This window comes from Armigeres subalbatus, chromosome 3, assembly GCF_024139115.2.
Source record: "Armigeres subalbatus isolate Guangzhou_Male chromosome 3, GZ_Asu_2, whole genome shotgun sequence".
NCBI lineage: Eukaryota > Metazoa > Arthropoda > Insecta > Diptera > Culicidae > Armigeres > Armigeres subalbatus.
The window spans coordinates 407,496,718-407,510,508 of NC_085141.1; the positions used below are offsets into that span (position 1 = coordinate 407,496,718).

Here is a 13,791-nt window from a genome sequence, read left to right on the forward strand (position 1 = left end):
GATCTGCCTAGGATCCGACGTATAACACGTGTCAATACCGAAGCTCCATCACTGCTAGAGATTCAAACAGCCATCCAAAGCATGAAATCGAATAAAGCCCCAGGGGTCGACCGCATATCAGCCGAGATGCTCAAAGCTGACCCCATGACATCCGCTCAACTACTGCATCGTTTATTTCGTAATATCTGGGACACCGCAACTTTCCCGGTCGACTGGATGCAAGGTATCTTAGTGAAGGTGCCCAAAAGGGTGACCTGACTGTATGCGATAACTGGCGAGGCATTATGTTGCTGTGTACCGTTCTCAAAGTTCTGTGCAAAATTATCCTAGCCCGGATTCAGGAGAAGATCGATGCGACTCTCCGGCGGCAGCAAGCCGGATTCCGTGCCGGAAGATCCTGTGTGGACCATATTGTCACGCTCCGCATCATTTTGGAGCAGGTCAACGAATTCCAAGAGTCCCTTTACTTGGTATTCATTGACTACGAAAAAGCTTTCGACCGTCTCAATCACGAGAATATGTGGGGCGCCCTGAGACGCAAGGTGGTTCCTGAGAAAATCATCGGCCTCATCGAAGCACAGTACGAGGCCTTTTCGTGTAGAGTGCTGCACAATGGGGTCCTGTCCGACCCTATCCGGGTCGTAGCTGGTGTGAGGCAAGGATGTATTCTATCACCGTTACTGTTCCTCATCGTAATCGATGAGATTCTGGTAGATGCGATTGACCGTGAACCAAACCGCGGGCTGTTATGGCAGCCTATAACCATGGAGCACCTAAACGACTTCGAATTGGCGGATGACGTTGCACTACTCGCGCAACGGCGCTCTGATATGCAGAGTAAGCTCAACGACCTTGCCGATCGCTCCTCCTCGGCAGGTTTAGTCATCAACGTCAACAAAACCAAATCGTTGGATGTAAACACGGTGACTCCTTCCAGTTCCACAGTAGCCGGGCAACCAGTGGAGAATGTTGAAAGCTTCCAATATCTTGGTAGCCAAATGGCGTCAGACGGCGGTACCAAGATCGACATAGGCGCACGGATCAAGAAAGCAAGGGCTGCCTTTGCGAGTTTAAGAAATATCTGGAAAAACAGGCAGATAAGTGAACGCACCAAAATACGAATTTTCAACTCTAACGTGAAATCTGTGCTGTTATACGCTAGCGAAACATGGTGTGTATCAGTAGAGAACACTCAACGGCTGCAGGTGTTCATTAACAGATGCCTGCGGTATATAATTCGGGCCTGGTGGCCTCACAACTGGATCTCAAACAACGAGCTCCATCGTCGTTGTCACCAGAGGCCGATAACAACAGAAATTCGGGATCGGAAGTGGGGCTGGGTCGGCCACACTCTACGTAGGGGCGGAAACGAAATCTGTAAGCAAGCATTAGACTGGAACCCAGCGGGACATCGCAGCAGAGGCAGACCCAGAGGCTCATGGCGGCGAAGCCTCAATAAAGAAATAAAAGAAGTCGACCGAAATCTAACCTGGCAACAGGTTAAAGCGATAGCCGGGCATCGCTCAGGATGGAGATCTTTCAAGTCGGCCCTTTGCACCACCGGAGGTGTACAGGATCCATAAGTAAGTAAGTAAGTAGTATTTATCCAACTCGGTAAGCCTCGTTCGGTAAACGTACGAATCGTGCTGAAAAAATCATCTTTGTGCAAACTACTATTAAATAATTTAGGGATCCTCTTCCACGATATCGGTTGGGAAAAGTGTGGCTTGATATTCGTGAAAATTGGAAAACCGAACGGTCGTGGTCCGGCCTTCTTTGTTTATTTAGTTTTTTGTACGTGATTTGAAATGGTGGTATGTCCCTACATCCATGAGTTTCCTGGATCACTTTTTGTGCCATCACATAGGGTTTCCAAACAACTTACACTATAATGAATGAGGATTTCTATAATTCAACATGATCCATTGCGCTCTTTATTTTTAAAAAGTGGTACATGAATAAGAAGCAAAGATCGTATCATTGTATTTCAGCGTCGTGGATCGCTAAGTCAGGAAAAATCAAAGTTAGATAAAAACATAGCCAGTTTAAGGTCGCTCCTGACGGAATCCAAGATTAAAGTCAGTACCAAATTTTGAAAACGACTTATCTGCTTTTGTAAACAAAATTTCAAACGTTGATTTGACGAATCTTATAGCACTCCCACGCAAACCAACACGATCAATACGCAGACCAAGGCTTCGGCTACCTATTGATGATGTTGGTTTGCGTGGGAGTGCTATTAGATTCGTCAAATCAACGTTTGAATCTTTGTTTACAAAAGCAGATAAGTCGTTTTGAATATTTAGAGCTCGAGGTGTTTTCGGGGCACACCACCGGATACGGAAGCAACGCACAACTGTCATTTTTATTATTTCACGCATGCTGCGACGCAGCAAAGCTAAATAAACAAAAATGACAGTTGTTCGCCGCCTCTGAATCGAGTGATGTGCCCCCGAAAACGCGAGCACTTTGGAACTTGGATTCCGTCAGGAGTGACCTTAAAGAAGAAACATTTAAATTATTTAAATTAGGGCTACTTAGAAATACCCAACCGGCCCCCTTTCGTAATTTCTTATCTGATTCCTAATAGCTTTAATAGAGATGCCAGAAATGACAGGAAACCGAAGGATAAACAGATGCAACTTAGCCTGCAAATTCCAGAGCTTTTCCTAGACCATGTTATGGTTTTTGAGATCCTTCAGCACACGATGAGCACTTGAGGAAACTGAAAAAAAAACATCTTCTAAGATCGGTGAAGATGGCGCAATCCTATGCTATAACCATTCGGGTTTGCAGAGAGAATACGAAGAAGAACCGGAACATTCATACTTGGTATCAAAATGAATTTGACTAACACGCAGTATTAAAACAAACTCTGATTTTCAAATGCACTGAACAATCATAAAAATGAAAATTCAATTATTTGACTGGACACTTTTATTTTCTTTGAATCCACTTTATGTCACTGCTTACTACGTTCTTTTCTATAAATAACTCCCACGAGATTGTCTGTTGAGGTCGAAATACGTATCTGTCAAGGTACAATCAAATGGTGGAATTTAATGTAATTGTACAAACTCGTCTTATGACAAGTAAAGACATTCCACTAAAAGCTTGAAATAATTTTCTTGTCCACTTGTGCATTGCTTCGAAACGTCTGTTAAATTTATCAAACAAGTTGAACCCTCAAAGCCGGAACGTACGATTCACGCTTTCATTTAATCACAAAAAAATTCATGACTTCTGCATTTCTCAACCGATTGGGACAATCAACCCCTCAAAACAATCGGTTAGATCACTAGTTTATGGAAATGGGATAATATTTTGGATTGGCCACTTGGTTCTAGAAATATTCCGGGGTGTACGAGGGTAGGTTTTTTGGCACCAGTGAGAACAATTGCTTAGCACTTCTAGAGGTCACCGTGCAAATTTTGCAAAACTAGATCAAAGATTTGCAAAACAAGATCAATTTTTGCAAAACAAGATCAAGGTCAATACACACAGTTAAACACACATACACACGGACATACAGATTTTTGTTCAGTTCGACGAACTGAGTCGATTGTTATGCATTATCGTGGATCTCCAAGACGTCTATAAAAAGTTCGATTTTGAGCAAAATGACCTTCTGGTACAACTTAGTTGTACGAGCAAGGCAAAATGAGTCTGTTTGTGTTTATAATGTATTTTTACAAGAATAATTCAACAAACTTTTATCGACATTTTGATTTTTTGTTCGAATTTTTTTTAGATAGGGTTACTGCTCCTGGACTTCATCTCATAGCTCCGATATTGGTCTCACAGAAAACAAAGCAATGAAAAGGTATTTTGTTTGTTTATTATTTTTGTGATTTTTTTCAGCAGTGAGCATGCATGTTAGCAAAAAGAAGCGACGAAATTGGTGCGGAATTTCTTTGTTTCGCGATGAGATGAATATATGTACAGTGAGATGGAAAACGGAACAGTTCCCCTATATGTTGGAATGGCAACAAAATAAAATATCAATAAAGAATAAGAAATTTTTCATAAAAGTAAGGAAATTACCCACAAAGAAATAAGGGTAGAAGCAAATATAGAACAAATATAAAAATTCATCATAATTATGCTTAATTTCCATAAGCAAAGAATAAAAACATATTAGCACTTTTATAAGTAAAAAATGCAATCATAAAAGAAAACCCAAATTTATCCCCAAGTGGTGATTATGCCTTTCTCGATTCGATATGTTGGATTCGAATTAATGTTGTAAATGCTGTGCTAATTGCCTACATCTTGGCGGTTAAAATATTTGATGCAACTCTATCACGCTGCTTATAAATTACTCAATAAGTGTGTATTTTTTAAGAAATTATTATGAGAGTAATGGATTGCGTCATGGCTAAATTGATTAATGACTTAAAGTGTGCATGTGAACAGCGTATTTGTTAAAAGAAAATAGAAATATTATTCAAATCCAATGAGTTATTAGCAAACAAAAACAATAGTGTCCAACTAGGAAAGTTTCTCCGTCGAATGAAACTAGTTGCACTCGAATCGGTCAAGTCCTTCTATATGAAACGTGTTTAACAATAAAAAAATCCCGGGGCTACACACACACACAGTCAGACATGTGCTCAGTTCGAGCTGAGTCGATTGGTATATAACACTATGGCTCTCCGAGCCTTCTATCAAAATTTGGCTTTTGGAGTGAAATTATAGCCTTCTGGTACAACTTTGTTGTACGAGAAAGGCAAAAATCCATGATAGAATCAATAGATTCCATTGAAGAAAAAAAAATCAATAAAAATTCCATAAATGAAAAAAATTGCTCTTTTTTGAAATTGTGTAAATCGTTTTTGATTTCTTTTTTGTGGGAAATTATTTACTTTGAGGGAACGTTTGTAATTATCTATTCCTCATCCTTAAATTGATTTATGTATGGAAATTTTGTATTTATTATTATTAATATCTTTATTAATGAGGTTTTCGACCCTGGACCGGTTCGCCCCGTGAAATTTTGTATTTTTTTGCATGGAAAATTTTAATTTCTTCACGATTTTTTTTTCCTGATTGCAAATTTTACTTTGAAAGTATATATTTTTTTATTTCTTATATAATTTTATTTCTTGTATATTCTTTATCGTTTAGGTATGGAAGTTTTCCTTTATTTGGGAAATTTTTATGTTTACTTCTTGCTTTACTATATTTATATTTACTTATTGCATCGATTTTTGAAATGGTAAGAGGCATTAGAGAATATGGGTTCTTTGAGGTAGTTGACTTTGAAATGGTCGGAGAATTATTACATTTATACATTATAATAACGTATTTATAGCATACAGAAAATAAACATGTATACTGTAAATGTACTAGTCTACGTCGGTTGGTGACATAAATGAATAAATAAATATTGACTGAGACGATGAAACCAGATAAATTTTTTCATGGATATTTTATTTTCAGAATACACAAAATTCAGAATCCAGAAAACTATCAAGAGATTATCCAGTATTTTGCGCTATAGATAATGGCGGCCGAGTGAGTGTCTTTTTGACATTCAAGAAGTAGAAAATATTTACGTATTTCAATCACAGTAGGCTTTGATTTATTGAAAAACATTGGTACTCATCCGGTATCAACAAACAAACAAATGTCAAATACTTCTTCTACGTTATTCAAGGATTTGATACTTTTCTGATCGATTTTTTTTTTGTAATAATATAATTTTATTTTCTAGGAATGAAGCCACAAAAATTAACAAATCAATGATGATTATAATCAGGATTTTTCTAATGGAAAGGAAATTTGCAAAAGAGCTCATCTGCGAGACGATAGCCAGGTAGTGTCAGGCTGGGTTTACTACGCTGGATGCATTGAAATAAACTTCGTTTACCCTATCCAGCTGCCTCCGGCCCCACATCACTGCGAATATTCTTAAACCTCTAGCAGACAACTAAATGTTCCACTTACTGAATCTTAGACCTGTTACAATTGACCGGCCACGTACCATTATTAACTGTATAAAGTTTTTGTTCTGATATTTGTTAAGGGACCCATAAATTTTTTTTGCAATTCCTGATCATAATACCTGGTTTACAGTTCGTCTTTGAATGCTAAAATGGCCTACTTTTCCATACCAACCAAATGAGTGCTTTAATGACCATTATGCAACTCAAATGGGTTGCATAATATTCATTATAGCACTCATTTGGGTGCTTTAATGAAAAACCAACATGAGAACAGTAGTTACATGACTTCATTTTGCTGAATTTGCTTGGGTAGTGTTCAAATCAAGACAAAATTTTCAAAACGACTTATCTGCTTTTGTAAACAAAGATTCAAACGACGATTTGACTAATCTGATAGCTCTCTCACGCAAAGCAACACCACCAATAGGTAGGTGAAGGGTTCCGCTACCTGTTGATGGTAATGGTTTGCGTGGGAGAGCTGTCAGATTCGTCAAATCGTCGTTTGAATCTTTGTTTACAAAAGCAGATAAGTCGTTTTGAAAATTTTGTCTTGAAATAGTGTATTCTCTGCGTCGCGTCATAAATTAAATATTATTATGGACATAACATCATAATTTTCCAAATGCAAGTTCATCTATCGCTTCATGGTTTGAGGAGCTATGCAATGTGGTATAATAACATTGAATCTGATATTTTTCTGCAACAACATGATTTATTCGCAAGAATGATCATGTGGAGTAAATTAGACTGTAAGACAAGGGTGTCTCACTGCTATTGACCCCAGCGAATTTCAATCGAAATAAAGTCGATTTCAAACGAATGCCATATGATTCTGTTTGATCAATTTTGCAACGCACCTTCTACGTGTGAGACCGGCATTCTGCTGGGAAGAATCGCCCCGTTCATACGCACGTGTTACCTCGACGACAGACTGATTGCAAAGAGGCTGAGAACATTTGCCACGCAGTTTCGTTGTCGACGAGCTGTCAGATAAAGCAAGTGTTGCCAAAGCTGCAAGCATCGCAAGGCGTAACGCCAGGAACTAATTACCGGGACATCGGAGTCCCGAAGAACCGATTTAAAATTCATGCAACCCAGATGAGCTGACGAGACCAGCACTGCCAGAGGCGCTAGTGTATTTTACTCATATTATGGTAAATTTATTTGAAAGTGTTTGCTGTGAGTTTTGACAGATTCCTAACGTCAATCCTCAATGATCATTGATTTGTTTTCGTCGTTGCTTGCTCAATTGCTTTCGTCGTTCGGTCCGGTCTGGTCGCGAAAAAAGTGAAAATCGACGATTGTGGAAAAATTTGCGTCTCATTCCGGGAAGTACCGGTGGAATCTGTGTTATCGTTACGTTTCGGTAACACTTCAGGAATTTCTTAGGGAGAATTCTTCTGAAAGTCCTCCATGAAATCCATCGTAGTCCTCCGGGAAATCCAATGAGAAGTCCTCCATGAAATCCTCCGCGAAATCGTTCATGAAATTCTGCGGGAAGTCCTCCAGGAAATTCTTCGCGATGTCCTTCAAGAAATTCTGCGTGAAGTCCTACAAGAAATCCTTCGGGTTAAATGCTAATTTCACCAGGGATTGAGATCAACGGAGAAAATTTAATGTACCTGTCCGACCAGGAGAATGCTTACGAGATGACGAGAGAAACATAACATTCGTTTCGGCTTTTGGGTAAGGAGAAACTGAAATACCGTAAAAGGGTCCCCAGAATGAAGAGCGCAGCAGCGAGTTTTAACAGTAAGTCAAAGCCTGCCGCTGCCACTGCGCTAACCATGCTGGATGGACCGGAACCTCACCGAAGTTGCAACAGCTTAGAACGCCGATATCCGAGGAGCAGCAAAGATGTTTGCGAACGCAAATCTATGGGCAGCCCGCAAGCTGTCGTGTCGTTCGGGAGTGAAATCTACGATGCCGGATGCCTGAAATTAATCAACGAACAATCCACCTCTACGTTGGCTGGGTCTTACGTACACAGCAAGGAGAAGAATAAAAAACCCTTGGCAGTGGGCTCTGGTCAACCACTACAAGCAAGCAGGCCCTATCAAAGCGACCGTGTGTCACTCAAAGCGCACAGCAACCGCATAGCACAGTGTAAGTAGAACATTGATTTGTGGATAAAATTGTTTAAAATGAAAACCATTTACAAGCATGATTTTTGAAAACGTCGTGTCCAAATGAAAGATTCTCTTTCATTAAGCTCTCTTTTGCTAATATCGCAATATTGTCTAAAATGTGCAATATTTTCATCTCAGCATGCTAGTTAATTTCTTCAGATCTCTGCCAAAAAATCCGACCTAAATGTTGGTGTGGCTTTGTAATAATCGATAGAGAAAGTAAACAAAGGGAGGCTCTCTTTACGATATTCGACGTTTTCAAAAATCATGCCAGATCTAAAACCATTATACTGATTATACTACATAAATAAATATATCCAGCGTCAGTCGTGCGAGTTATTATTCATCGAAGCTTGCACAGGACTTCACAGGACGCCTCTGGAAAAAGGAGCATCACAAGGAATGTTCGTTGGATGCTTTGCCGATACGGCCACGGTTAGATTCGCTTTGCCTGTTAAGGACAGGAGATCTCCTCGTATTTCTGATGGAACCGGAGACCAAGCTGTTCTCTGCTAACCTTTTGAAGCCACAAGCAAACCTCCAAACCTAGGTAGTACTCCAAGTTACTTAGCCGTTTGTCAGCTGCAGTTCTTCCAACGAGGTTGACGGTAGAGATGAATCTTGTGCACAACCGTGATCCGATCGGCGTCTCCATTAAAAATATGTTCTTGTAAGTATCAGCTGCGTGGATTTCGGAAAGTAATTAACTAACGACCGCTCTCTAATTTTAGGCCGTTGGTCAAGCTTTATTGACAGACTATCGAACGCTACCTACATTTCTTGCGCTTCTGTGTTTGGGTCATCGATGAAAGCGTTGAGGAGAACGCCAATCTTGTCATTCGTCTGTTGATCCGACGTACGGAATGCTTCGGTCCTGCGCTTCGTGGTGAAGGTTTGATGAAGGCTATCAACGAAGCCAACAAGATGTCCGAAAAGATTTCAAGGCGTAGGAAGAAGCAGGATGAGGCAGAAGATACGATCACTGGTCTAGGCTTCTCGCATCCTCTTTCAGAGAGATAGACGACGACAAAGATTACATGGATACCAGAGCTGTCGTTCTGTGCTTCTATTGAACACTGGTGGATACGTTGTGCACCGGATGCATCGGTGATCAAACAAGGCAAAAACGAATCATTGCGAGCTCTGCCATTCTACGCTCCTTGCAACCGTCGGAAGATTTTTGAGTAGTTCTGGTTTTGTTAACATTGACTAACACGGCGAAGGAAGGCCAAAGTCCGACAAAGTCCGCGGTTCCAAATGGCTCCAGTGAAGCCGGTGGACCCCTTCCAAACAATTCAAACAACAATGACGTCGGCGTGCGTACACCCGCTTTCAATGATTCCTGCGATCGACGCTTCTGGACGGACCCGAAGGGTGAATTCGAGAGCAATGTTGTAAATACAAAGCCCTAACTGATGGGTAAAACGCAGCCGGTGCGACCAGACTTCCATAGCGATGCTCACTTCCATAGCAATCTCCACTTCACATTAATCTACCAACGTTTCCAACACTGCCGTAATAATAAATTACCTTAATTATTAAGAATAAATATATTAGGATCACTTAAAAACGAACTTTTGATAGGAAGTCCGAAACTCCATTATACATCAATCGACTCAACTCAAAAATTAATTGATTGGTGTATTGCCTAATTGATTGCTAAGTTGCTTGATTGCTTTATTAGTTGGTTGGTTGCTTGATTGATTTGTAGCTTGCTTGAATGGTATGGTATGAATGGTGGTTGCTTGATTCGTTGACTGGTTTGTTGGTTGCTTGCTTGATTCGTTAGTTGGTTGAATGATTGATTAGTAGGCTGGTTGGTCGGTAGATTGGTGAGTTGGTCGATTGGTTGGTTGATTGGTAGGTTGCTTGATTGGTTAGTTGGTTGAATGGTTGATTGGTTGGCTGCTTGATTGGTTGATTTTTGGTTGTTTGCTTAATTGGTTGGTTATTTGGTTGATTGGTTGGTCGGCTGGTTAGTTGATTAGTTGTTTTGTTGGTTGCTTGAATGGTTGATTGATTAGTTGGTTGGTTGATTGATTTGTTAGTTGGTGAAATGGTTATTTCCTTGATAAGTTAGTTGGTTGATTGGTAGCTTGTCTGATTGGAAGATTGGCTATTGGTTGCTTGATTGATTGGAAGCGGGTTAGAATGATTGTTTAGTTAGTTACTTAATTCGTTTGTTGTTTGGTTGATGGCTGGTTGATTAGTTGCTTCATTGGATAATTGGTATCCTGATTGATTGGTTGGATGATTGGTAGCTTACTTGAATGGTTGAATTATTGGCTGGTTGCTTGATTTGTTAGTTGGTTGCTTGATTGGTAGCTTGCTTGAATGGTTGGTTGCTTGATTGGTTAGTTGCTTGATAGGATGGTTGCCTAATTGGTTTATTGGTTGGCTAGTTCATTGGTATCTTGCTTAAATGTTTGATTGGTTGGTTGATCGGTTTGTTGCTTGATTGATTGGTTGGTTGCTTAATTGGTGGGCTGGTTGATTGATTAGTTGCTTGATTGGTTAATTGGTTGCTTGAGTGATTAGAAGTGGGCTTGAATGGTTGGTTGCTCGATTAATTAGTTGCTAATTTGGTTGCTTGGTTAGTTGATTATCCCAAGTAACCATGAAGCTATATATGCTTGTAAAAAACATAGACCTAAAAGTTGACTTTAAGTGGAAAAGGGCAATTATAAGACCGAATTAATGGTTCATTACTTTGACATTTTGAAATAAAGCATCAGTAATGCATCGCTGCATTCGTAATGCTGATTTAGAGTATCGTTGTCTGACAGTTGATAAATAAATGCAATTTCACATCATTAAAACTGATCTAATGCAATTAGCATTTAGCATGCCGACTTGTGATTTATATATGTGCAATATTGTAATGCTTGGTGTTACTTGGGATAGTAGTTTTATTGATTGGTGAATTGTGAATGCTGAATTGATTGGTTGCTTCATTGGTTAATTAGTTGGTTGGTTTATTGATTACTTGGTTGATTGGTAGCTAGCTTGAAAGGTTGGTTGCTTGATTGGTAGGTTAAAAGATTGATTAGTTGCTTTATTGGTTGATTGGTTTTGTTGTTCGTTGCTTGAAAGGTTGATTGGGTAGCTTGATTGATTGCTTGATAGGAATCCTGGAGAGATGCATACGGGAGTGTCTAGCGATGCCGACAGGAAATCACCAGCGATACCCTCAAGAATCTGCCAGCATTGCGCGCATGATGCCCATAGAAATACACCAACGAAGCCCACAGCAGTCCGCCAGCGATTTCCACAGGATTCCGCCCACGATGCTCACAAGGATCCACCAGCGATGCCCACAGAAATCCTTCAGCGATACCCACAGGAATCTGCCAGCAATGCCCGCAGGAATCCATCAGCGATGTCCTCAGGAATCCATCAGTTTCCCAAAAGAATCCGCCAGCGCTGCTCACAGAAATTCACCAGCGATGCCCACAAGGATCTGCCAGCGATGCCCGCAGGATGCTAACAGGAATTCACTAACGATGCCCTCAGAAACTCGCCCGCGATGCCCACAAGAATCCACTAGCGCTGTAAACAAGTATCCGCCATCAATGCCCACAAGAATCTGCTAGCGATGCCCGCAGGATGCTGATAGAAATTCACCAACGATGCCCACAGAAATTCGCCTGCGATGCCTACAAGAATCCGCCAACGCTGTGAACAGGAATCCACCAGCAATGCAACAGGAGTCCGCCAGCAATGCCCACAAAAATCCGCCTGCGATGCCCACAGGAATCCGCGAGCGATGCTCACAGGAATTGCCCACGATGCTCATAACAATGCCCATAGGAATCTACCAACGATGCCCACAGGTATTGGTATGGTATCGGAGCTGAGCTCATCAAGATGGGCCCGGAAAAGCTAGCCACTTGCCTGCTCAAACTGATAGTCAGAATCTGGGAAACTGAACAGCTATCGGAGGAGTGGGAGGAAGAGGTTATATACCTCATCTACAAGAAAGGCGACAAGCTGCAGTTTGAGAACTTTCATGTGATCACTATCCTTAATGCTGCCTACAAAGTGATATCCCAGATCATCTTCCGACGTCTGTCACCATTAGTGAAAAGAGTTCGTGGAAATTATCAAGCTGGTTTCGTAGACGACCGCTCGACAACGGACCAGATCTTTACTGTACGGCCAATCCTTCACCCCTGCCGTGAATACAAGGTCCCCACGCACCATCCGTCCGCTGATTTCAAGGCGGTATACGACAGCATAGACCGCGAAGAGCTATGGAAAATTATGGACGAGAACAGCTTCCCTGGGAAGCTTACCAGACTGATCAAAGCAACGGTGGATGGTGTGCAAAACTGTGTGAAGATTTCGGACGAACAATCCAGTTCTCTCAAATCGCGCCGGACATTAAGACAAGGTGATGGACTGTCATGTGGAGAGCCGGGGTACGATTTTCAACAGATCCAGTCAATTCATTTGTTTCGCAGATAACATGGACATTGTTTTACTCTAAGTCAAAATCCCGCTTCCGCAGGGCAACTGAAAGTAAAAAGAACTAGCGAACGGTTAACTACCGTAACCGGGGACTGTGATCAGAAATAAATGGTTCTAACCACCACGAATGCTAAACTAGAACTGATTTGATTTTATTCACGAATTTGCTACAAAGTTCTTTTGATTGATTTCACTGTGGTGCGGTGTGCACCAAGACCGGGCCGGTACCGATGCACCCAATGTGCTTACTCGGCAGGCGTCGGATGACGAATGATGAAAACACTCCAGTGTATTTCCAGCGCGCGCGCTCTTGTGGCTCTGGTGTGCATTTTTTCAATAGTTTGACGTAACAATTAGAAAATTCAAATATCTTTCTATTAGTTGCACTTACTTAGTAAAGACTATAAAATCGTTTGGATGGAGTAAAATCAAAGAGCAGAATTTTTTGCACTGAGTGTAGGACAACACTGCTTACGGTATGTGCGGTGCGCTTTCAACGATGTCTGTCCTTCTGAGTGCGTTTTTCATGGCTGTTGCCCAGTTTATAGTTGATAGGCGGCGCATGGCATTGCTGAGGCAGCGGTGATATCGATGCACGTTGGACCCATGCGGTCGTGACCGCTGGCCAGCCGGATGTATGCCGCTGACTGCTGCGAGTTTGTCTCGACAATGAATTATTGGCAGTGGCTGATTTTCTACACGCCGCTTCCACATCCAGGCGCTATTGTATATGCGCAAAATAGCCAGCATGAGTTAACCGCCAGAAATTTGTATGGCGAAAGGCATCTAATGCGGGTTTTCTCAAAATTAGAACTTTCCATGAAAACCTATTTGGTACCGGCTATGAAGGATGGTGTCCGCTCCTCCTCCTACAAAATATTTTTTCGATTAAGGTGCTTAATTTTGAGAAATCGAACCTTAGATGCCTTTCGCCATACTGATTTCAGAAAGTTATTGTCGGCGTAGCACCAACTTAGAATTCGGAAGTCGGGACTTCCGAACCGAACTTTCTTCCGAAGTTTTATCTGTCAAACTAATTGATGCGTTATTTAGCGCATCTTAAGGCGAATCTAGCGCACTATTTCCGAAGTTGGGAAAGTTGCCTGTATCTGGAGAAAAATCCAACTTCGGTATAAAAATCGGTCTAACTTTTTTCCGGATAGACAATAACTCTTAGTGTGCCGCTGTAAGCACGCTCAAAGCAGGCGATTCATTGCGATCGTTTGACGATTACACTGATAGCT

At 41.2% G+C, this 13,791-nt stretch overlaps 2 protein-coding genes across 7 annotated transcripts in view; one reads left to right on the plus strand and one right to left on the minus strand.

The window, feature by feature from the left end:
- Positions 1 to 13,791, minus strand: part of LOC134224145 (calbindin-32) — a 310,480-nt gene that overhangs the window by 79,470 nt on the left and 217,219 nt on the right. The gene's annotated exons all lie outside the window — the stretch shown is intronic.
- On the plus strand, positions 7,201 to 8,517 carry LOC134221397 (uncharacterized). The gene is made up of 2 exons (XM_062700589.1): positions 7,201 to 8,054; positions 8,399 to 8,517. The coding sequence occupies exons 1-2, from the start codon at positions 7,673 to 7,675 to the stop codon at positions 8,515 to 8,517; spliced, it is 501 nt and encodes a 166-aa protein (XP_062556573.1). The 5' UTR covers positions 7,201 to 7,672.

Excerpts from the sequence above, each read along its gene's own strand:
- LOC134221397 (XM_062700589.1), top strand. The coding sequence starts at position 7,673 with ATGAAGAGCGCAGCAGCGAGTTTTAACAGTAAGTCAAAGCCTGCCGCT. Across the intron at positions 8,055-8,398 it reads CAGCAACCGCATAGCACAGT|CGTCAGTCGTGCGAGTTATT; the intron begins GTAAGTAGAACA and ends AAATATATCCAG.